This window comes from Geotrypetes seraphini, chromosome 2 (assembly GCF_902459505.1).
Source record: "Geotrypetes seraphini chromosome 2, aGeoSer1.1, whole genome shotgun sequence".
Lineage (NCBI taxonomy): Eukaryota > Metazoa > Chordata > Amphibia > Gymnophiona > Dermophiidae > Geotrypetes > Geotrypetes seraphini.
In genome coordinates, this window is record NC_047085.1 from 184,070,620 (window position 1) to 184,096,092 (window position 25,473).

At 48.0% G+C, this 25,473-nt stretch overlaps 1 protein-coding gene across 1 annotated transcript in view; it reads right to left on the reverse strand.

Moving 5' to 3' along the window:
• Positions 1-208: 208 nt before the first annotated feature.
• Positions 209-25,473, reverse strand: part of GMNN (geminin DNA replication inhibitor) — a 43,984-nt gene continuing 18,719 nt past the window's right edge. The window contains exons 3-7 of the mRNA XM_033934972.1: positions 14,976-15,077; positions 3,393-3,540; positions 2,963-3,045; positions 2,758-2,868; positions 209-727 (exon numbers count right to left, since the gene is read on the reverse strand). Coding sequence (XP_033790863.1) covers positions 560-727; positions 2,758-2,868; positions 2,963-3,045; positions 3,393-3,540; positions 14,976-15,077 — 612 coding nt within the window. The 3' untranslated portion in view covers positions 209-559. The remainder of the gene's footprint in view (positions 728-2,757; positions 2,869-2,962; positions 3,046-3,392; positions 3,541-14,975; positions 15,078-25,473) is intronic.

Below are 25,473 nucleotides of genomic sequence, written 5' to 3' on the forward strand. Positions count from 1 at the left end.
GAAAGGTCTCACACATGCACGGTAAGGGCCGTCGAGACTTTTGAAGAGTTAAAGTGATACTACACTTTTAGACTGTCCATATCAGGTTCTGTGGATGTTGCCATCCATCTGTGAGATTATGCTGCCTGCTTGTCCTGGGTTAAAAATGAGTACATAGTAAAAACCATATAGACTGTAAACTTCTAGGATGCCAGTTAAAAACAAGTCACAATTTTAAAGGGCAATGTTTATTTAAAGTATGTTCAAATTGTATAGGCCAACCATTTAAAATATTTACAGAGAATACTAAAATACACAGTATTTGCATGCAAAAAAGTGACCAAATGCAACAAGTTAACATCTTTCTGCCAGATGCAGCTGTCGATTGTGCTGCATATTATGCAGAAGAATGCATTCAAAACCCTCCATTGGCAGTTTTAATACAGTTCAAGTAGACAACTTCTTGGGATCAGATGGTAAAATACCCATTGGCAGTTTCCAGTGGTGCAGTAACAAAACAAATTAAAAGCAGCCTTTGGAAACTCAGCACTTTCAGAGTTCTTTGAAAAATAGTTTAAATTCAACTAGTGTCTTCCGAGGGTGAATCTCTTGCATTATTTCTAGAGTCACTGGTGCTCCATGAAGGCCCCCCTTCAGAATCATCTTCTGTAACATCTTCACAACCTTCTTCCTCCAAATCAAGATTTTTCAGTTCCTCAAGGCTATGTGGTGCCTGGCCCGTTAACCTCTATTTCAAAAGAAGTAGAATAATTAACTCTGATCACACTTGAAATGTCTTACTACAATTTTTACCTAGCTGCCAGTAAAGGTAGTATAGAAAGCTCCCAGAACAAATAACTTTGGGGGTTAAATATAAACATATACAAATCACATTTTCTACCTCCTCAGGTAAGCCTAAGGATACTCTGAGAAGGGACTTTTGTCAGATTGTCAACTTGTACAATGAGCACCCAGGTTTAAGCTAGCAAGTGCAAAAATAAATGTAGACTAGAATACAGGAAAAAATCTGAATTCCAAAACTTCTGTATCTAGAAGCACCCATTTTTAGCAGCTATCAAGTGGCAGAGGAAAGATGGACTGTTCAACGTGGCTATTTTTTAATCTACTATGCAGCAACTGTGAACTGCAAGCAACTAATTTATAAACTTGTTTAGCATTAAAATGAGCAAAAGGAGTATATAGAAAAATGTTCATTTGATATGTTCCACATTTGGTAGCTATGAAAACTAAACTCAACCAGCCTGAATATTAACAGTTTCTGTACTCATTTTGATTGATTGATTGATTTATTCATTCAATTTTCTATACCATTTTCCCAGGAGAGCTCAGAATGGTTTACATGAATTTATTCAGGTACTCAAGTATTTTTCCCTGTCTGTCCTGGCGGCCTCACAATCTAGCTAATGTACCTGGGGCAATGGGGGGATTAAGTGACTTGCCCAGGGTCACAAGGAGCAGTGTGGGTTTGAACCTACAATCCCAGGGTGCTGAGGATATAGCTTTAACCACTGTGCCACTCTGGTATGACTATTGTAGCCATTTTAATATTTCATGCATTCTGTACAAATATTATATACAGTGGAACCTTGGTTTACGAGCATAATTCATTCCAGAAGCATGTTCGTAAACCAAAATACTCGTATATCAAAGCGAGTTTCCCCAAAGGAAATAATGGAAACTCGCTTGATATGTTCCTATCCCCAAGGACAGCGGCGCTGCTTCCCCCCCCGGCACCCCCCGCCCAAACAACTTGAGAAACTTACCTCCCGTCTGGCACCGGCACGCAGCCCATAGGAGGTGCCGGTGCCGCTTGAAGAACTTCCTGCCTCTGTGCATGCTCAAGGCCTTCTCATTCTCCCTCTCGCCGAGATTCTCGGAGAGCTCAAGGCCCGGCAGAGGCAGGAAGTTCTTCAAGCAGCACCGGCATGTCCTGTGGGCTGCATGCCGGCCGGTGCCAGACGGAGGGTAAGTTTCAAGTTGCCAGTTCGAGCGGGTGGGGGGGGGAGCGATGCCGGTTCTCAGTTTGAGAGACAAGTTTTGCTCGTCTTGCAAAACACTCGCAAACCGGGTTACTCGCAAACTGTGAATATATTGAAATAAGCCAAAAATTGTTGAACCCCAGTCCAGTGCTACCCAAAATGAACAGCAAAAGTACTACGCTAATAATAAAAAGTGAGCCATTTGTGTTTTTAAAATCACATTAAGGGCCCCTTTTACAAAGCTGTGGTAGCGATGTTGCTGTAGTAAATGCACCTATAAACTTCGATACATTTATCATGGTAGCATTGCTACCATGGCTTTGTAAAAAGGGGCACTAAGAGAGAAACATTGCTAGGAAAACTTCACATCTACTAATATTTCAATACTAAATTTTCAGAACAGCTACCAGTGACTAGTAGCAAACAGCTGTCTAACTAGTAATCTCACTATTTTGAATGATTAGATTGTTTATTTTATCTCTCGTCACCAAACAAGTTTAGCTAAGATGGCATGCCTGAGGATATTAGAAAAGAAGAATTCAAGCTTTACTTCATGATCTAAGGATTGCAGGATTAACACCAGCACCTCCTTTGGATTTCAGGAGGATATGTGAAAATGACTAATAAGTGAATAAAAAGTAAATATTTTCAAAACATTTCATAATCATTTTATGAGAGCGTCAAAAGGTACAAGATGCAGGTATAATTTTCAGACCATCTGAGAGCATTAGAACTAGTGAATGAAAATTTGAAAAAAAAAGAAAAAAAAAAGGTTTACCTCAATCATGCTCGTCATATACTGCACATGGGCTGCCAGTTCTAACAGTTCATCATTTTCTTGCTTTAGATGGGAAATTTCAGAGTCTTTCTGTTCAATTTCTTTGTGCAACTAGAACGGAAACAATTTAAGTATACTTTTTACTTTTTGTCCTGTATACAACAGTACCTGCCCTCACCAAAAACACAAAAAAGGTTTATGTTACCCTTTCATTTTCTTGAAGAGCATCATAGAGCGCCTTCCTTCTTTCTTCAGCCACATCTTTCCAATACTGTAATGATGGATTTTCTGAAAGTAGACATTAAACCAGGTTCAAATCCATTCACAGGCATGTTTTCCTATAGCATTTAATAGGAATTTAACCATTTTGTCAGGATTAAGCTTACTGTTCCCACAGAGAGAAGTAGGGAATAGGTAGATTATCTCTGACTAAAAGCCAAGCAGGGACTGTGCTCAATTCATGCCTAAGACACTATATTTGACCTTAGCCAAAAACAGGCTGGGAAGCTTAAGAGATGTTGACATGAGTGGCTACTATTTAAAAAAAATTGCTCCAAATCAATACATCTAGAATAGAATGATACTGAATTCAGTAGCCTTTCAATACAGGGGGAGGTTTGTGGCATAAGACCTACCTTTTACCATGAGGTCAAAAGCTTCTTGAGAAACCCCCTTAAAATTCTCATTTTCATTGCATTCTGGGTCTACAGCAACTTCCACTTTTGTTTTCTTTAATGTTATCTGGTCATTCCAAAGTTTTCTTTTAGTTGAAGATTTAGTAGACTAAAATTGAAAAAAAAAAAAAAAAAAAGTAATTGTTTACTTCCTATGGACAGAAGACACGTTTTAAAACAGTAGTGGAATAAATCACAGTCTCAACTAATTCCTAACTTCCCTAGGCTGCGATTTCGCTGGTCTATTTTATTCAAGTCTACAAAATTTATTGTATAATGTATGCAATAACCATTATCAAACCAAAAAAATGCTTCTAATGCTATTCAAAAGATTAATACCATACAGATTTTTTTTTGGGGGGGTGGTAACTTAACTAATTCCTGAGGGAAGCTGATATATGAATAGCTCTGGAAGAAGAGGAATTCCTGTTAACTCAGCAAGGAATCAGCAGCTCTCTGGCATAAATAGCTTTTCCCTCAAGTGCCTAGTATTATAGTTTTACACTATAGGGACAATTCTGTAACTGGGTCCCTCTATGTCCTTAGGGAACCTATTCTGTAACAGTTCAATACAGGTTATAGAACCAATGTGTTTAATATCTAAAATTAGGCACTCACTCTTAAGTCAGCTCTATGGCTGGTGTTACATACAAGTATAAACAAAAAACAAACTGCAGACTCCTATGTACCAGATGCAGGCAATGTTTATTATACCAAATATTTTGTGCAGCTGAAAAATACCACCTTATAACAAACCAAGGGACCTGACACGGTCTGTGTTTCGGAAAACACTCCTTCCTCAGAGGTCCATGGTTGCTAAGGTATAAAGTAAACCGCAATAAAAGGTATAAAACAGCCGTTTGTATGGTATCCTTCTCCACTTAGAGTGTGCGACGCAAAACTAGTAAAACAAAAGCTCCGATAAATTGCAGATTCTGAGGGTGCTGAAGTTGAGAAAATTGATTTCGAAACTCAACTGCTGAAGGAAGAGAATTGTTAAGCGAGTCGATGCAATCACTTCTTGAGAGGTTGGATCTGATCAACCAATTGTCCAGATAGGGTCTGGAGACCCCGAGTCCACAATGCCGCCGCCACCACCACCAGACACTTGGTGAGAATGCAAGGCCAAAGGGCAGAACCTTATATTGATAATGGTGTTGTGCCACCTGAAATCTGAGGAATTTCCTGGAGGTTGGATTCACTGGAATGTGGAGTATAAGCCTCTTTTGAGATCTAAAGAGTATTGCCAGTCGTTGCGATCTAAGTGGGGATATAAAGTTGCCAGGGACAACATCCAAAATTTTCCCTTCACTAGAAACCTGTTGAGGCCCCTGAGATCTAAGATTGGACACAAACCTCCCATCTTCTTTGGGATGAGAAAGAGAGTAAAACCCCTGGTTTCTCTGCACAGGTGGAACTTGAGAAGGAGGGGGGATTCTATCTCCCAAAGAAAAAATGACGTTTACTGAGGGTTGAAAGAAGAGACTCTTGGCCGATGATCTGGAGACATATTGATGAAGTGAAGAGAGTATCCCTCTCAAATGAACTTAGCATCCAGAGGTCTGTGGTTATCAGTTCCCAATGGGTATAATACAGCTGGAACCGATCTCCGATTGGTTGAGGAAGAGGCAGACTGAGCAGGCTTTTGAGGAGCTGCTGATTGAGATTTCTGAGGGTGCTGTTTTTGCTTTTTTCTGCTGCAGTCTAGGAAGAACAGATAGTCAAAGAAAAACGCTTAAAGGCTTAAAGATTTAGAAGTTGAAGTCTTAGGCTTGGATTTAACCAAAGCATCCCAATGTTTCTCATCATCAGTAAGCTTTAGTGTGGCATTTTCAATAGAGTCACACCAAACAGCTCATCTCCCAAACAAGGAATGTTCAGTAATCTGTCCTGAAGATTGATGTCCATATCTGAGACTCGTAGCCATGCAAAAAGTCTCATTGCTACTGACATAACTGATGCTCTGGAAGATAATTCAAATGCATCATAAGCAGATCTTGCCATATATCTTCTAGCTAGGGCAAGGGTACGAAAGATGAAATTCCTGCAAATGTTGTGGAGGAATGTATATCAAAAGAAAGCAATTTCTTTTTTTTTTTAATATCTTTATTCATTTTCAATCTTACATCAAGTGTACAAACATCAAAACATTAAAATTAAATATATCACTTGACAATCTTTCTAATTTATCTTATAATACATAAAATTACCTCCCTTCCCTTCCATCGTTTCCGCTATTATTTTTCCCGGTATGAATAATATATAAACCTCCCCCCCTCCCAACATTAGATGGTGTATATTTCAATAGAAAACGGTGTCTACGCATTACAATAAGATGTTAATGGCTCCCAAATTTTATTACAATTATTATAATTCCCTTGTTGTAAAGCTATTTTTCTTTCCATTTTATGTGTGTGACATAATGAGTTCCATCAGAAATTATAATTGAGTCTACTGTGATTTTTCCAATTATTTGTAATATGTTGAATGACGACTCCGGTCATGATCAATAAAAGTTTATTATTATTTGATGATATTTGGCTCTTTTTCCTCATTGACATACCAAATAGTCTTGTATCATAAGATAATGCCACATGCTTTTCCAATAAACAATTTACTTGATCCCAAATTGAATTCCAAAAGGCTAAGATAAAGGGACAATAAAACAAAAGATGATCTAAAGTCCCTACTTCAAGATTACAATGCCAACATCTATTAGACTTTGAACTATTTAACTTTTGTAATCTAACTGGGGTCCAAAATGCTCTATGTAGAAGAAAAAACAAGTTTGTCTCAAAGATGCAGACATTGTACATCTCATCCTCCAAGACCAAATTTGTGGTCATTGAGATGCTGAAATTTGATGCTTAATCTCAATGCTCCAAATATCCCCAAGACCAGTTTTAGGCTTCTTTTTAACAGAAAGCAATTTCTTAACAAGGTGCTTTATATAGCAGGAAATATAGAAATTATAATTTAGAACTATTTGCTAGCATGGAATTTTGGTACAGGCAATGCCCAAATTTGTCCATAGTGCGTCCACACCCTGGTGGCACTGCGGCATAGACTTTAGATGGAGTAGATTTTTTTCAGTCGACTACCACTAAGGACTGGTGCTGAAGCTGTGGTTTGTCAAAATCCAGAGAAGAAATTATTTTATATATAGAGTGTCCAATTTTCTGGGAACCACTGTAATGGTTAGGGGCGTTTCCCAGTTCTTGTGAAGAGTCTCTTTGAGTATACCATGCAAAGGTAGTCTGAGAAGTTCTTTAGGAGGCTCATCATAATCTAAGGCCACCAAGTATTCTGCATTGTAGGCAGAATCAACTTCTAGCTTGACTGGTAGCTCTTTGTCCAACTAGCAAATAAATTTGGTAAAAAAAAAAAAAAAAGTCTCAGTAGGAGATTTAGCCCTTGGTGGAGACTTTTGTGAGGTAGTATCATAAGCCTCCGTTGTAGACTAAGGTAAGTTTTCAGATGAATCAGACTAAGTCAGAGACATAAAAGGGTTTTGGTGAAGAAGTGAATCAAGAAGATCAATGGTGCCGTCGAGCCCGTTGTCAATCCGATGACGAGGATGATGCATGAGGTGACACTCCTTTATGCTTCGAAGACCATGAGGGAGAAGGAGAAATTAGGTTCTTACCTGCTAATTTACTTTCTTTTAGCTTCTCCAGACCAGTAGAGGTTAACTTTACGAATGGGTATATATCTAATCATGACCAGCAGGTGGAGACTGAAAACAAAACTTTGGGACAGTATATCCTAGCCCCTCCTCTCTATTTCCCTCAGTCTGCCGAATAGCCAAGCAGAACCAAGAACTGGAAAACAACAGAGAGAAAAAACAATACTCCGAAAGGAGTAACAAATAACAAAACCCAAAATGCTGTTGGAAAATGCAGAGGAGAAATTCCCGAAGGAAGAATGTCCCCACAGCTCGCCAGCTAAGCCAGCCGAGCCACAGCCGCTGTTCTTCAATTCTCCCCGGCCCTAGAAAAATACTAGAACCCGCAGCAAAAAACCAAAAACTGCCCGCGCAACAGCCCCAACAACAACAACAACAGACAGGGTGGGGACCTCTACTGGTCTGGAGAAGCTAAAAGAAAGTAAATTAGCAGGTAAGAACCTAATTTCTCCTTCTTTAGCACTCTCCAGACCAGTAGAGGTTAACTTTACGAATGGGACGTACCAAAGCAGTCCCTCTCACGGGCGGGACCCCCGAAGGGCCGATACCAGTACACGCTCACCGAACACCGCGTCCCGACGCGCCTGCACATCAACCCGATAATGACGAACAAAGGAATGCAAGGAGGACCAAACCGCAGCCTTACAAATATCCACAGGAGGCACGAGCGACGACTCAGCCCAAGAAGCCGCCTGACCCCGAGTGGAATGAGCCTTGAGAAACTCCGGAACAGGCTGCTGTTTCAGAAGATAAGCGGAAGCAATCGTCTCCTTGATCCAGCGCGCAATAGTAGCCTTAGAAGCGCCAGCTCCCCGACGAGGACCCGCCAGGAGGACAAAGAGACGATCGGACTTCCGGAATTCCTGGGTCCGCTGCACATAAGAGCGAAGGACCCGACCGACATCCAACTTGCGCAGCTGCCGTTGCTCAGAAGAGCCCTCCCGACCACCCAAGACCGGGAGAACCACCGATTGATTGACATGAAAAGGAGAAACAACCTTAGGCAGAAAGGAAGGAACAGGCCGCAAGACGACCCGCTCCCTAGAAAACTCCAAGAAGGGAGTCCTACAAGAGAAAGCCTGCAGCTCAGAAACACGCCTAGCAGAAGTAATGGCCACCAAAAAGACCGCCTTCAAAGTAAGGTCCTTCAAAGAACAGTCGTCCAACGGCTCGAAAGGCGGACGCACCAATACAGAAAGCACCAGATTAAGATCCCAAGAGGGAACCGAGGGCCGTAGGGGAGGCCTAAGCAACTTGGCCGCCCGCAAAAACCTAATCACATCAGGAAGAGCCGATAAACGCTGACCTGACACCAACCCTCGAAAAGCCGACAGGGCCGCAAGATGAACCCGGAGAGAAGACCAAGCCAGGCCTCTATCCAGACCGTCCTGCAAGAACTCCAGAATGTTAGGCAGAGAAGCGCGAAAAGAGGTCACTCCCCGCGCCCGACACCATTCCTCAAAGAGACGCCAAACCCGCACATAAGCCCGAGAGGTAGAAAGCCTCCGGGACCCCAACAGTGTAGAGATCACCTTGTCGGAATATCCCTTCTTGCTAAGGCGACCCCTTTCAAGAGCCACGCCGTAAGACAGAAGGGAGACGGGTCGAACATGGGAATGGGACCCTGCATCAGCAGGTCGTCCGAGAGAGGCAGAGGAAGAGGACCCGCTACCAGGTGCCTCACCAGATCCGCATACCACGGACGGCGAGGCCAATCCGGCGCCACCAGCACCACCAAACCCGGATGGTAAACAATGCGAAGAAGCACTCTGCCCACCAGCGGCCAAGGAGGGAATACATACAACAGCCCCTCCGTTGGCCACTGCTGGACCAGAGCATCCAGACCCTCGGCCAGACCGTCCCTGCGACGACTGAAGAAGCGGGGCACTTTGGCGTTGCCACCCGTGGCCATCAGGTCCATCAGGGGCTGCCCCCAAGCCTGCACTATCAACTGAAACGCCTCGGCGCCGAGACACCACTCTCCTGGATCTAGGAAGTGACGACTGAGGAAGTCTGCCTGAACATTTTCTACTCCGGCTATGTGAGAGGCCGAGAGGTCCAGCAGATGGGATTCCGCCCAAACCATGAGCAGAGCCGCCTCCTGCGCCACCTGAGTGCTCTTGGTGCCCCCCTGACGATTGACATAAGCCACCGCCGTGGCATTGTCCGACAGCACTCTGACCGACTTGCCCCGCAACAGGGAGTGGAAAGCCAACAGCGCCAGACGGACCGCTCTGGTCTCCAACACGTTGATCGACCAGGCGGCCTCCTCCGCGGACCAGGTGCCCTGGGCTGAGTGACCCAAACACTGAGCCCCCCAACCCAGGAGACTCGCATCCGTCAGGAGCACCGTCCACTGCGGGAGATCCAGACCCACCCCCTGAACTAGGTGAGGGGTCTGGAGCCACCAACGCAGACTGCAGCGCGCCAAGCCTCGCAGGGGAACCGGAACATCCATCCCGTGCCTCTGGGGAGACCACCTCCGGAGCAGAGCATACTGGAGAGGACGCATGTGGGCCCGCGCCCACCTCACCACGTCCAGGGACGCCGCCATCGACCCCAAGACCCGGAGGAAATCTCGCGCCCGAGGACACCGGGACGCCAAAAGCAGGCGAATCTGAGATTGCAATTTGCTCACCCGGCCCTCTGGGAGGAAGACCTTCCCCAAGGAGGTGTCGAACAGCACCCCTAGGTACTCCAGACGCTGAGCCGGGACCAACCGACTCTTGGAAAGGTTGACCACCCAGCCCAGCGACCGGAGAAACTCCACCACCCGAGCAGTAACCCGGGAGCTTTCCTGCAACGACTTTGCCCGAATTAACCAGTCGTCCAGGTAGGGGTGTACCAGGATGCCCTCCGACCGCAAGGCTGCCGCGACGACCACCATCACCTTGGTGAACGTCCGAGGAGCCGTGGCCAGCCCAAAGGGAAGCGCACAGAACTGAAAGTGCCGACCCAAGATCGCAAAGCGCAGGAAACGCTGATGAGAGGCCCGAATGGGAACATGCAAGTAGGCCTCCGTCAGATCGAGAGAAGTGAGAAACTCCCCCGGCTGAACCGCCAGAATGACCGACCGCAGAGTTTCCATACGGAAAGAGGGAATCTTGAGAGCCCTGTTGACCCCTTTTAAATCGAGGATGGGCCGAAAAGTCCCCTCCTTCTTGGGCACCACAAAGTAAATGGAGTACCTGCCCGTGCCCCACTCCGGAGGGGGCACCGGAACAACTGCCCTGAGATCTAGCAAGCGCTGAAGGGTCTGGCGAAAAGCCTGCGTCTTCCCCGGAGTCTGACATGGAGAAGCGAGGAAAAAATCCGGTAGAGAGCGGGCGAACTCCAGGGCATAACCGTCCCGCACCACCTCCAGGACCCACTGATCGGACGTGATCTCGGCCCATTTGGGGAAAAAATTCGCGCAGCCGGGCCCCCACCGGAACCAAAGGGGGCGCCGGCAAGGCGTCATTGTGCAGGACGGGAAGCGGGGGAACCGGCGGAGGGATTCCCTGCCCCCCGACGGGCCCCCCGAAAGGGCTGCATACGCTGGAAGAACCGACCCCGGGAAAATCCCGGAGACTGGAAAGAAGCAGCCCCACGCCCAGGGCGATACTTGCGAAAATCCCGCAAACGCCCCCGGGCCGCACCCCCCCGAGACGCCGGGCGGGCACGGTCCTCCGGCAGACGGGGAACTTGTGAGTCCGACAGAGTCTGAATCAACTTATCCAAATCCTCTCCAAACAAAAACGACCCCCGAAAGGGAAATTTAGTAAGCTTAGCTTTGGACGCAGCATCCGCCGCCCAAGCGCGCAGCCACAACACACGCCTTGCGGCCACGCCAAAAGCCATAGACTTAGCCGAGATCCGCACCAAGTCATAGAGAGCATCCGAGAGGAATGAGGCCGCCATCTCAATCTTCGCAACCTCCTGATCCACCAGAGACCAGTCGTCAGACTCTCGATCCAAGACCCGCTCCGCCCACCGAAACACGGCGCGAGCGACCAGTCCCCCACAAATAGCCGCCTGGACCCCAAAGCCAGAGACCTGAAAATTTTGCTTAAGGAGGCCCTCCAATTTGCGCTCCTCAGGATCTCGCAAGGCAGAACCGCCCTCAACAGGCACGGTATGCCGCTTGGAAATTGCCGAGACCACCGCATCCACGACCGGCGAAGCTAACGTAGCCCGATCCCCGTCAGGAATGGGATACAGGCGAGCCATGCTGCGCGCCAGCCGAAACGGCGTCTCCGGCGTTTTCCACTGCTCCAGGATAATATCCCGAATATCCTGATGCATAGGAAAAGAGCGGGAAACGGTACGGATCCCCCGCAACAGGGGGTCCCCCACACGCGGAGTCTCCGGCGGCGCGTCCTCAAAACGCAAAACCGAAGAAACCGGTTGAATAAGGTCAGGCAACTCATCTTTCTGAAAAAGACGCACCACAGACGCCTCGTCACTGGAGAACGGGAAATCCGACAACCCGCCGCCAGCTTCCGTCCCCTCCAGAGAGTCCTGGAATTCCTCAGAAGGGTCCAGGTCCTCCTCCAGACCGACCCGTTCCTCCGACCACAAATTCTCGTCCCACGACACCCGCGGACGCTTGGACAAGGGAGGCGGCGGAGGGGACGTCACGCCAGACGAAAGAGGCAAAGCCGCAGGAAGCGCGGAGGAAAAACCACCCCCCGAGACCCCCTGGGCGCAACCGGGACCCCCAGCCGCCTGAAAATAGGCTCTGCATAAAGAAAAGAAAAATTCAGGAGAAAACCCCCCCGAGGGTCCCAAGGGACTCCCTGCCACAGCAGGGGACCCAGCAGAACCTTGCCCCTGCATAGTCAAAACAGGGGGAAGGTCACCTGAGGTGGAAGACAAAATGGAGGGGCCAGACAGAGAAGATGGCGTCTTTCCCGCCAAAACAGCTCCCTCCACAGCCTGCAGCGGCTGAGAGACCTGAAAAGTCTCAGCCGCTAAAACAGGCAAGCCGGCATCAGCTGTCAAAATATCAGCTGAGAGGGAATCCTCAAAAACCCGACCGTCGGCGGCTCGGGGAATCCCTCCGTGGGCGGACGGAGAAGACCGGGCTTCTCCTCCGTTCCCTGCCGACTCGCGAGGCACCATCGGCGGGGAGCTCTGGGCGCCTGCAGCCGCTGCCGACGGAGCTCCTCCACCGCACCGGCCTGAACACCGCTTGCACAGGCCGGCCGCGAGTGCCTCGCGTCTGGAGCACAATGAGCACTTTTTCCCTTTAGAAGTGCTCATTGCTCCATACGCGACCTAGCTGTAAAAAAGTGCCGGTTAGTTGAAAAAATACAGTAAAATACAGTTTTCTTAAAGGGATACAACCCTCCAGACCAGCACTACCTCAGGATTTTTTTTTTTTTTTACAGAACAGACTCCACAGGCTCTCAAAGCAATAGTCTTGCTTGATTTAGGGGGCAAGGCTTATTGCTGAGGCTCCTCTAAAAAAATGTGGGGAGGTGGAGGAAGTGGGGGGAGGGACCCCGCTCGTGACCCGCCGGGTTTGACACCCCCGAGGTCGGACGAACCCCCAAACAGAGTCCGTCCAAGCTCCGTCCGGCTAAAAACAGGGACAATAAACCCCTTAAACAAATTCCAACAGCCCTACCAAGGGAGATGGGTACAGATCACTCAACACCTGCGGGAGACTGAAAGAAGACTGAGGGAAATAGAGAGGAGGGGCTAGGATATACTGTCCCAAAGTTTTGTTTTCAGTCTCCACCTGCTGGTCATGATTAGATATATACCCATTCGTAAAGTTAACCTCTACTGGTCTGGAGAGTGCTAAAGAACAATGTTTTCTTTTCAAAGTTCCTGAAGAGGAATGATGCTTACTGGACTTGGAGCATCGAGATGACGAGGAAGAGAGATGCCTTGATGAACTGGAGCGGGACCTCAATGGAGAGCTGGACCTGCAATGAGATGGCCTATGCTTGGGCATGGAATGTCGATGCCGCTCTGAAGAGCCAGTGTCGGTACCGCAGGACCTGGTGGCCTTATGCTCAGGCTGGGTCAGAACCAATGGAGTAAATGGCGGGATAAGCAGTTTAAACATATCACTCCATTTTGGTTGACTCTGAGCCTATCACCTCTTAACTTCATCCTATGCCCTTATTCCATAGCTTTCTTTCAAATGAAAGACTCGGCTCATGCGCATTTACATCATGTAGGTATAAATGTCTCTTATCATATTTCCCCTCTCCCGACTTTCCTCCAAAGTATACAAATTGAAATCTTTAAGTCTAGTCATATTATTCAAATCATGTTGGTCCCAGGATCTAGTTTCTGTTTGTCTTCTGTTAACAACTCATTCACAAGGGTCTCCTGCCCATTTGATGTTTTCCTTCTTTCCCCAAGCTCACCATTCATTTTTTGTCTCTGTACCTTCCCTTCCACTGCCATATCCAACATTTCTGTTTCTTTCCCCACTGTCTACCATCTCTCTCTTTCCTGCCTTGTGCCCTGGGTCAAACCTCTCTATTCTCCTCCAAGCAGCATCTCTTCCTTCCTCCCCTCCATTATCATGTGCAACATTTCCTTCTCTCCTTTCCTTCTCTCTCCCCATGCACCATCTTCCCCTGCCCTCCACCCTATGTCCAGCATTTCTCTCTCTCTTATTCATGCATGTCTCCCTCCCTTTCTCCCTCCATTTACTCCTGGCAGAATTCTGTGCAAAAAAATTCAAAAATTCTGCGCACAAAATTACAAATTCTGCAAGTTTGTCAAAATTTAAACAATATTTTTGCTAATTATCTATATTCCATTTAAAAGTTAAAATAAAATGTTTTTCTTCTACCTTTGTTGTCTGGATGCTTCATTTTTCCATCATGTTGTTCCAGCTTCTTTTTTCTGTTTTCCTTTAGTGTGCTAATTCGCCTTCAAGTGGCTGCTCTCCATTTCTTTTCTACTCTCTCCTGTCTATTTCCTCACTACACCTGCCTCAGACATATTTATCATTTCTTTATAGCTTTTTTCCACCTCTTACCCTTCTTTTCCACTTTTCAGTTACCTGTCACATTTCCATCTTCTCTCCCATTCCCCATCTCATTCCTTCCTCAGCCCTCCATTCCTTTTCACCTTTATCATATTTCTACCCTCTGTTATATCTATCCGTTTCCTTGCTCCTCTCCTTCCCCTCAAGGTTCTACCATTCTCAGCATCTTTCTTCCTCCACCCTTATAAACCTGCAATTCCTCCCCAACCTCATAGCCTGACATCTCCCTATCTCTTCCTTGCTGCACTCTCCCATCTTCCCTCACTTTCATTTCCAGGCATCTCTCATCACTCCATTCTGCTACTGGATCCAACATCTCCCTCCTTCTCCCTTTCCTTGGGCCCTACATCTTTCTCTCCCTCTCATCTACTCCCACGTCCAACACCTTTCTACCGTCCCTTCCTTGTGCCTACGTCAAATCTCTATATCCCCCTCCATGCACCATCTCTCCCTTCACTTCCTTGTGCCCTATGTCAAATCTCTATATCCCCCTCCATGCACCGTCTCTCCCTTCACTTCCTTGTGCCCTACGTCAAATCTCTATATCCCCCTCCCTCCCCTCCATTATATGGAATTTCAACCTCTCCCCTCACAATGCATGTCTTCCTCTCCTCCCCCTGTGCCACCATCTTTCCTTCCTCTCACCCTCCCCTCCCCACCAACTTCGCTTATTTGTAAATCGGTCTCTATGAAAAGCTTCTTATTCAGTAGCATAATTAAATGAAATAACTACCTGTGAAGTAAATCGGGATGGGCGGAAATGGGAAAGATTACTTGCGGGGACAGGTTGAATTTCTGTCTAACTCTCTACCTACAACATAACAGTTTACAGCATTTCTACAGGCTAAGTAAAACTGCATACCTCATTTACTCTGCCAACCAGGCACCCTGTTGCAGAGGGCTGAATTATCTTAAGAGTTCGTCTTTGACCAGTTCTGCAATTTCCACTGTCCATGAAGTAGCTCTGTTGAAAATAAAATAGCTGGTGATTTTACCAATAACTGTTTATACAATTAACGCATAGTAACAGTATAAAACGCTATGCAACATTAGCACAGAAAGATGACAAAAGTGGGACCAGCTCCATAACTGTGCTGCAGAAAATTTAAGATCTTCCTAAACAAAAATGATAGCTTGTGCTATGTAGCAAGGAAACTGCTCATACTGAACCACTGGAGAGAGAGAGAGAGAGAGAGAGAGGAGAAATTAGAAACAGTGGGTTAGATCAGAAAATCCTCATGTTATCTACAGAGACAGGAACCTCCAGTTTCAAGATGCAGCTTTCATGAGCCAGAGATCAATGGGGTTAGGGTTTATATAGGACTAAAGTAGCAGGATTCAAGGAGTAGAAATTAAGCATGGGAAAAAGCCAACTGTTCAATACAAAATGCTGACCAAAATGATTAAGGGGATGGAATTGTAGGATGTTGCAAATAAGAAATTTTTAAATAAAAATAAACAAACATTAAGGATAAAGCAGTCAGGACTAGTGCTGCCTGATTCACAATTCGAATCGATTCGATTAAAAAAATAAATAAAAAAATCAGCCTCCCGATTTGATGACTGACCCTTCCCCCGTGCCTTCCTAAAGCAGGAGCAGAAGCGCTGCCTCTTGCTGGCCGTCCGCTGCTGCTCCTGCTTGAGGGGGGAGGGTCAGTCGGAAAGGTCTGCATGTTTCTCCAGCTTCCCCACTCTTACCTTAGGTAGCACGTCCTCAGCAGCACGTTCTCTGCGCTAAGGTCCTGCCCCAACATCAGGGGCAGGATCGCGGCAGAGAGAACGTGCCGCTGAGGACAACGGGCAGCTGCAGGGATCGCTATAGTACCAGCGATCCTGCAGGCTGCCGTATTAGCTGCTTAAGGTAAAAGCAGGGAAGCTGGGGGAACATGCAGGCTTGCGGGGGGAGCAGGCCTTCCCAGTGGGGAGGAAGAGTGCCTTTGCAGCATGGGGAAAGGCCTTTGCAGCAGGCCTGTGCAGATGGAGGAGGAGGAAGAGTGCCTTCGCGGCGGGGAGGCAGGCCTGTGCAGAGGGAGGAGGAGGAAGGGAGATGCCAGACTTGGGGTGAAGTGAAGGGAAGAGAGACCAAACCAAAAAGAGGGGGAGGAAAGCAGAGGACGGAGAGATGCTGGACTAATGGAGAGAGGGAGAGAGAGAAATGCAAGACCACAAGGGGAAGGGTACAAAAGGGAGAGATACTGCTCCAAAGTAGGTGGGCAGAGTGCAGGATGGCAGGAGAGATAGTAGGAGAAAGCCTGTACCTGGAGACGGGGATACAGGAGGTAAGGAAGAGAGAAAGAAGAAGCTAGATACGGGGAGAGAGATGACACAGATAAGATGCTGGGCATGGAGGGAGCATAGGAACAGGGACACAACAGGGGCACTACTGGAGATGAGAATAGGGACAGGAACACAGAAGAGATGCTGGATGAAAGGGTAGTTGAGAAAAGGAGAGATGGAGGATCTGTGGATGGTGGGATCCATCGCTACAGTTGCAGGGGGATAGAAATGAAAAAAAAACGGAAAGATGCCAGACCTCCGGGGGAGGAAAGGGAAACAGAAGGGGAGGACAGAGATGGAAGAAGGATGGTTAGCATAGAGAAAGGAGAGCCTGATCAGAAGACAACCAGAGTCTGGGAACAACATGATTTGAAAAATGACCAGACAACAAAAGGTAGGAAAAATAATTTTATTTTCTGTTTTGTGATTACAATATGTCAGATTTGAAATGTGTATCCTTCCAGAGCTTGTGTTAGACCGCAAACGTGAGCTAGGATTTAACAGAGAGAGGAAAATTGTTTGTTTGTTTATTTTGTTTACATCACAGCGCCAGTGTGGGTAGGAGAGGGCAAAGGGGGTGAAGTTATAAAATAAACCCACCAGGATGTTTAAAAATTGGGAAGGAAAAATCGATTCAATAGTCTAAATTGAATCAAAAATTTTTTTTCCTGAATCAGGCAACACTAGTCAGGACTCTTCAGCTTGGAAATGAGACAAGTGTGTGGGGGAGGGGGGTAGAGTAGTCCATAAGACTATGGTAAAAAATTCCATCAGAATATGTGGTGGAGAGAGGTGCTGCTGGAATGGGAACAGAGGAGAGTGCTGCTGGACTTAAAATGGAAGAGGGAAAGCTGCAGCAGGACTGAGGGGAGAGCAGTGGAGGAGGAGAGTGGATGGGGGAAGAGCAGTGAAGGAGAAGAGTGAAAAGGGATGGAGGGGAAGAGAAATGCTTCTGCAGCACCCAAGTGGGGAGAGAGAGGGAAGGAGGGAGAAGGAAGACCAGGAAGGGAGAGGAGAGGAAAGATACGCCAAGACCATGGGAGGGAGAGATGTCAGGGCATGGGGGGGGGGAAGGAGACAGATGCCAGACCAGGGGAAAGGAAGGAAGTAGAGGAGATGCCAGATAATGGAGAGGGAGAAGAGAGAGATGCCAGAGCAAAGGGGAGAGAAGGGAAACTAAGGAGACAAATGCCAGACCAGAGGGAATGGAAGAAGATTAGGTGCCAGAGCAGAGAGGGAGAGATAGGAGAGGAGAGCGATGGTAGAGCATGGGGGGAGGGAAGGGAAGGAGATAGATACCAGACCATGGGGTGAAGTGGGAAGAAGGAAGGAAAGGAGAAGAGAGATGCCAGAGCATAGGGGAGGGAGTGGAGACAGAAAAATGGAGAGGGGATGAAGCTGAAATGAATCATGTACTAAGGAGAGAAAGGGCACAGGATATATAGTTTATTGAAGCGACATAAAAAGAGGGAAGATGCTGTATGGAAGAGAGAGAGGATGGAAAGGGCGGACAGTGGATGGAAGGTGCAGAGAGAGCAGAGGCTGGGTGGAAGGGACAAAGATAGAGGGCAGATGTTGCATGGAAGGGAGAGAGGAAAGTAAAGAGCAAAGAGAAGATGATTAAAGAAGAAACTACAAAAGATAGAAATACATTTTTTTTGTTGCTTTATATAGAATCAAGTAGTATTGTAACTGTATTGATAAGACTTTATAAATAGAAAATGAAAATAAGGCAATTTCTTTTGGACTAAACCCCTTTCCTCAGGTCAGGACAGGACACCATAACAGCAGTATACTGTACTGCAGGGGTGTCCAATGTCAGTCCTCGAGGGCTGCAATCCAGTCGGGTTTTCAGGATTTCCCCAATGAATATGCATGAGATCTATTAGCATACAATGAAAGCAGTGCATGCAAATAGATCTCATGAATTTTCATTGGGGAAATCTTGAAAACCCGACTGGACTGCGGCCCTCGAGGACCGACATTGGACACCCCTGCTGTACTGTCTTGAAGAAAGATTTGGCCTCTGAAATGTAAATTTGAAAAAACTGATACATAATCACCACTTTAAAAATTAACAAATAGAAATAAAATAAATAATGAGAAATAAGAAAATACCATTTTATAATAAAATGGTATTTTCTTATTTCTCATTATTTGTTTTATTTCTATTTGTTAATTTTTAAAGTGGTGATTGTTATGTATCAGTTTTTTCAAATTTACATCTACTGTCTTTATATTTTTTTTATTCTTTATTTGTATTTAACACCAAAACAAATCAAGAAATAACTTCTTGCTCAGAATATTGAGAAAGACATTACAATATATAAACGTATATAAAATAAAAAGGAAATAGTTTTATTAATCTTTAGTCCATTAAGCACAGTTACTTACCGTAACAGGTGTTATCCAGGGACAGCAGGCAGATATTCTTAACGCATGGGTGACTTCACCGACGGAGCCCCGGTACGGACATTTTTCACTAGAAAGTTCTAGTTGGCCGCACCGCGCATGCGCGAGTGCCTTCCCGCCCGACGGAGGAGTGCGTGGTCTCCAGTTAAGATAAGCCAGCTAAGAAGCCAACCCGGGGAGGAGGGTGGGTCGTAAGAATATCTGCCTGCTGTCCCTGGATAACACCTGTTACGGTAAGTAACTGTGCTTTATCCCAGGACAAGCAGGCAGCATATTCTTAACGCATGGGTGACCTCCAAGCTAACAGAGAGGGAGGAGGGATGGTTGGCCATTAAGAAAATAAATTGTGTAACACAGATTGGCCGAAGTGCCCATCCCGTCTGGAGAAGGTATCCAGACAGTAGTGAGTAGTGAATGTGTGAACTGAGGACCAAGTGGCCGCCTTGCAGATTTCCTCGTTGGGCGTGGAACGGAGGAAAGCCACAGAAGCAGCCATAGCTCTGACCCTGTGGGCCGTGACAGCACCTTCCAGTGAGAGACCGGCCCGAGCATAACAGAACGCAATGCAGGCAGCAAGCCAGTTGGAAAGCGTCTGTTTGGAGACAGGACGACCTAGACGGTTAGGGTCGAAGGACAAAAGGAGCTGAGGAGATGAGCGGTGAGCCCTGGTACGGTCAAGGTAGTAAGCAAGGGCACGCTTACAGTCCAGCGTGTGCAATGCCTGTTCCCCAGGATGAGAATGGGGCTTAGGGAAAAAGACAGGCAACACAATGGACTGGTTGAGATGAAAGTCCGAGACCACCTTGGGAAGGAATTTAGGATGGGTACGCAGAACCACCTTGTCATGGTGGAAAAACAGTGAAAGTCGGGTCGGCAACCAGTGCATGCAGCTCACTAACCCTCCTGGCAGAGGTGATGGCAATGAGGAAAAGCACCTTCCATGTAAGAAATTTGAGTGAAGTTGTGGCAAGAGGCTCAAACGGAGGTTTCATGAGTGCCGATAAAACCACATTCAGGTCCCAGACGACTGGAGGAGGCTTCAGAGGTGGTTTGACATTGAAGAGGCCTCTCATGAACCGGGAAACCAGGGGATGAGCCGTAAGAGGTTGTCCGAGGATAGGCTCATGGAACGCAGTGATGGCACCGAGGTGGACTCTGATTGAGGTCGACTTGAGGCCAGCGTCGGAGAGAGAGAGAGAGCAAATAGTCCAGTACGGTTTCCACCGCCAATGAGGTGGGATCGTGATGATGAAGCAGACACCAAGAGGAGAACCGGGTCCACTTCTCATGGTAACATTGGAGGGTGGCCGGTTTCCTGGAGGCATCCAGAATACGACGGACAGGCTGAGATAGATTCTCTGGAGAGGTCAGCCCGAGAGAAACCTAGCTGTCAGGTGGAGCGAGGACAGATTGGGATGTAGTAGAGACTGATGCTGCTGTGTAAGTAGAGTAGGAAACACAGGAAGAGGAATGGGCTCCCTGGAGCTGAGCTGGAGCAGGAGGGAGAACCAGTGTTGGCGAGGCCACCGAGGGGCGATGAGAATCATGGTGGCTTTGTCCCTGCGGAGTTTGAATAACGTCCGCAACATCAGAGGCAGTGGAGGAAAGGCATAGAGGAACCAATCCGTCCAGTCGAGCAGGAATGCATTCGGGGCCAGACGATGAGGAGAGAAGAGTCTGGAACAGAACTGGGGCAGCTGATGGTTGTGAGGAGCTGCAAAGAGGTCCACCTGAGGGGAGCCCCACCGAGCAAAGATGGAGCGGAGTGTGGGGGGATCCAGAGTCCACTCGTGAGGTTGAAGGATGCGGCTGAGATTGTCGGCCAGGGAGTTCTGTTCGCCCTGGATATAGACAGCCTTGAGGAAGAGACTGCGAGCCGTGGCCCAGGTCCAGATGCGGATGGCCTCCTGACAGAGGAGGGGAGATCCGGTGCCGCCTTGCTTGTTTATGTAGTACATGGCGACTTGGTTGTCTGTGCACAGGAGAAGAACCTGAGGGTAGAGAAGGTGCTGGAAGGTCTTGAGGGCATAGAACATGGCCCTGAGTTCCAGGAAATTGATGTGATGTTGACGCTCCTGAGGGGTCCAGAGTCTCTGAGTGCGAAGTTCTCCCAGGTGAGCTCCCCATGCATAGGGGGAGGCATCTGTGGTTATGATCATGGAGTGAGGGGGTAGATGAAAGAGTAGACCCCTGGAAAGATTGGATGAGTTCAACCACCATTGAAGAGATTGCTGAAGAGACGATGTCACAGAGATGGGATGAGAAAGAGGATCGGTGGTCTGTGACCATTGGTTGGCTAGAGTCCATTGAGGTGTCCTGAGGTGGAGTCGCGCCAGAGGAAGCACATGGACCGTCGAGGCCATGTGGCCCAGGAGGACCATGATCTGCCGAGCTGGAATGGAGTGATGAAGGAGCACCTGGCGGCAGAGGTGGAGCAGGGTCCGTTGGCGGTTGGAGGGGAGAAACGCCCTCATGAGAGTGGTGTCGAGAACGGCTCCAATGAACTGAAGTTGTTGTGTGGGAAGCAGATGCGACTTGGGGTAGTTGATCTCGAACCCCAGGAGATGGAGGAAGGAGATGGTGTACTGAGTGGCTTGTAGCACAAGTGGAGACGTAGGTGCTTTTACCAACCAATCGTCCAAGTAGGGGAACACCTGGAGGTTGTGAGACCTGAGAAAGGCCGCCACCACAATAAGGCACTTGGTGAACACCCTGGGCGATGATGCGAGGCCAAAGGGTAGCACCTTGTACTGATAGTGGCGGTGCTGTATCTGAAATTGGAGGTAGCGACGTGAATTCAGATGGATTGGAATGCGAGTGTAGGCCTCTTTGAGGTCCAGGGAACATAGCCAGCCGTGTTGAGAGAGAAGAGGATAAAGCGTGGCCAGGGAGAGCATTCTGAACTTTTCCTTGACCAGACACTTGTTGAGGTCCCGGAGATCGAGGATGGGACGAAGGTCTCCTGTCTTCTTGGGAACCAGGAAGTAGCGGGAGTAGAATCCCTGACCCCTTTGGTCTGTGGGAACCTCTTCGATGGCATTGAGGAGAAGGAGGGATTGGACCTACCCTTAGGAGGAGGAGGGACTGGGAGGAGTGGGACGCAGACTCTATAGGAGGGTTTGTCTGGTGGAAGAGTCTGGAAGTTGAGAGAGTAGCCGTGGCGGATGATGTTGAGGACCCACAGGTCTGATGTGATGACCTCCCAACGGTTGAGGAAGAGTTGGAGACGTCCTCCGATTGGCTGAGGAAGAGGTAATGATGGTGGGAGACTGGCTATGCCCTGGAGAAAGGAGTCAAAAGGGCTGAGAAGGTTTTGACGGAGGAAGAGGCTTGGCAGGTTGGTGAGATTGAGAGCGAGCCTGAGTGTGTTGTTGTTGACGAGGTCTGCGAGGCTGCTGTTGGGGCGGGTTGAGAGGCCTGGCCGAGAACCTGCGCTGGTAAGAGGACTGTGGTCTATAAGGACGAGCAGGTGGAGCCTTCTTTTTAGGTTTTACCAGAGTGTCCCATCTGGTCTCATGTGCTGAGAGCTTCTGGGTGGTTGAATCCAGGGACTCCCCAAAAAGTTCGTCCCCAAGACAGGGTGCGTTAGCTAGGCGGTCTTGGTGGTTGATGTCAAGATCAGATACCCTCAACCAGGCCAGACGTCGCATGGCAACAGCTATGGCAGACGCTCGGGAGGTCAGCTCAAATGAATCATAAATAGAGCGCACCATGAATTTCCGCAGTTGTAGGAGGCTGGAAATTTGTTGTTGAAAGAGTGGAACTTTGCGTTCAGGGATGTATTTTTGTAGGGCGGATAGTTGTTGTACGAGATACTTCATATAAAATGAGAAGTGAAATGTGTAATTATTCGCCCTGTTGGCTAGCATGGCATTTTGATAAAGGCGTTTGCCAAACTTATCCATCGTTTTGCCTTCTCTGCCAGGAGGGGTGGAGGCATAAACACTGGAGCCCGGAGTTTTCTTTAATGTAGACTCAACTAGGAGAGACTCATGGGGCAATTGAGGTTTGTCACAACCCGGAATTGGGATGACCCTGTATAGGCTGTCAAGCTTACGAGGAGCTCCGGGGACAGTGAGTGGATTTTCCCAATTTTTATAAAAAGTTTCCCGCAGTATGTCATGGACGGGTAACTTGAGGAACTCTTTGGGAGGTTGTTCAAAGTCTAAGGCATCCAGAAAGGCCTGGGACTTTTTGGAGTCGGACTCTAAAGGAATAGAAAGAGCCGCCGACATCTCCCTGAGGAAATTGGTGAAAGAGGATTGCTCAGGCTTGGGAGTGGTATCGGTCACTGAGGGTTCCTCGTCTGTGGATGATGCGTCCTCCTCGGTACCGGGTGGGGATTCTTCCCATAAGTCCGGGTCCCTGATATCAGTGTGCGCACGCCGAGATGTCGGGGTGGAAGGCTCGGTATGGCGGGTCTTAAAAGAGACTTGCCAGAGCGCATGGAGATGGTACCGGGAGAGGAAGACCGGTGCTGATCCCGGTTCCGGGAAGAGCGGTGCCATTCTGGGTCCCGGGGAGACCGGTGCCCTTCCTGGTCCCGAGGAGGATCGACCTCAGAGCGGTCTGTACCACAGGATGAGAACGGGGTGGTTCAGCCGAGAGGACTGGCATGGAAGTGTTGAGTGGCACCGAAGGGGTGGACACCGGTGGGATGGTGCGAGGCTCGGGCCGGTCTGGTACCGAAAGAAGTGGTGCCAAGAGGGTCGGTAACAGGTGCTGGAGTTGTTGCTGCAGCTGTTCCTGCAATTTGTCATGGAGTATGGCCGCGATGCAGTCATCCAGGGGTGGCACCGGGACCGCTTTTTTCTTTTTCGGTTCCATAGGTGCTGCTCCACGCCCCGGCGATGAGGAGGCCGATGATGAGGCACTCACCGAGATCGGGGCGGAGCGTTTGCGGGGTCGGCGTGAGGCCGGGAGGACCGGCGTCGCCACTGTGGCAGGCGGGCGCTCAAGGGAGGTGGAAGGCTTCTTAGCCGGCTTACCTGGTGCCAGCGACCCCGAGGAAGGATCAGGCGTCGTCGAAGTGGTCGGTGCCGTCTTTTGCGGTACCGTCGATGTCGCTGCAGGTTCCATAGCAGATCCGGTACCGAAAAGGATGTTCTGCTGGATCTGCCGATTTTTTAAGGTGCGTTTCTTAAGAGTGGCACAGCGGGTGCAGGTGTCAGCCCGATGCTCTGGACCCAAACAATGTAGGCACCAATTGTGTAGGTCAGTGAGGGAGATCGGGCGTGCACACCGCTGGCACTTCTTAAAGCCCGGTTGAGGGGGCATGAAGGGAAACACGGCCTCCACAAAATCAAAACCGGAGGCCTGTATGGTGACAACAGGCCCCGCTGGGGCCGGTTTCAAAAAATAGAGAAAAATCGAGAGATTTTTTTTTTTTTTTTTTGAAATCCAATAAAAAAGAGAACCCAAAGTGGGGAAAAGAGAAAAAACGAGAAAAAAGCGCGAGCGGGAAGGCAAAAAGGATGTTTTCAACGGCCGTTGAAATTACATGCGTCTTCTTCGCTCCGCAGAAACGAAGAAACTGGGGACCACGCACTCCTTCGTCAGGCGGGAAGGCATTCGCGCATGCGCGGTGCGGCCAACTAGAACTTTCTAGTGAAAAATGTCCGTACCGGGGCTCCGTCGGTGACGTCACCCATGCGTTAAGAATATGCTGCCTGCTTGTCCTGGGATAATATGTAGATCCAAGAATCTTAGTGAGTGAAATAAGGAAAATGGAATCACATCCAATTAAACAACAAAATCACAATTTCCTGACTGTGGTTACAGGAATATCTTTAAATATTAACTTGATGTTATTGGATCCCCTTCAAGGCGTTTCATAGAGAGAAATCCTGTCAGCTGAGATGGTTCAAAAAATATATATGTATTTGATCTATATTTTACAATACATTTACATGGGTATCGCAGAAAGAAAATTCCCCCCACTGCTGTTACCCCTGGTTTAAGGAGCAGGAACTGACGTCAACGTTTTGGGGTTTCCTTTGTCACATCTGGGAACATCTATATTCTGTCTTTATATTTTGCACAGTATTAGAGGACGTGTCACTATTTTCTCTGGTGTTGCATTACTGTATTTTTCACTCCATAAGACGCACTTTTTTTCCACCCAAAAGTGGGTGGAAATCTGTGTGTCTTATGAAGCAAAGGTAAAAAAAATTTAAATTCCCCGCATAGCTGCAACACCCCAAACCAACACACAGCAGCCGCACTGCCCGCCAGCCCCCCTCCCCCAGTACAATTGAAAAAAACACCCCCCATACCACCTTTCAGCACCGCTCGCCGCTGCCCCCATCCAATTAGAAAACACCCCCCGCACCACAGCATCTTTCTGCACTGCTTGCCCCCCCACCCCGTACAATTGGGGGGAAAAAAACAACAACAAAAAACCACCACCCCTCCACATCGCACTACCGCTCGCCACCCACCCCCCCACCTGTGGAATTACAAAACAAACCCGCCGCTGCCATACCTGTTTCCAAGCCCGGTGGTCCAGTGTATATCCCTCCCTCGACGGCTCTGTATTGCTTCCTGGCGCATGAGTCAGGAGCACGGCGCTCAAGGCCAAGCTTTACACATTCCTGCTTGGGCCCCTGCTTCTTTCTGAATGGCTGGCAGCAGTTCTCACAGGACTCATTAGTTCTCGTAGTCTCTCGAGA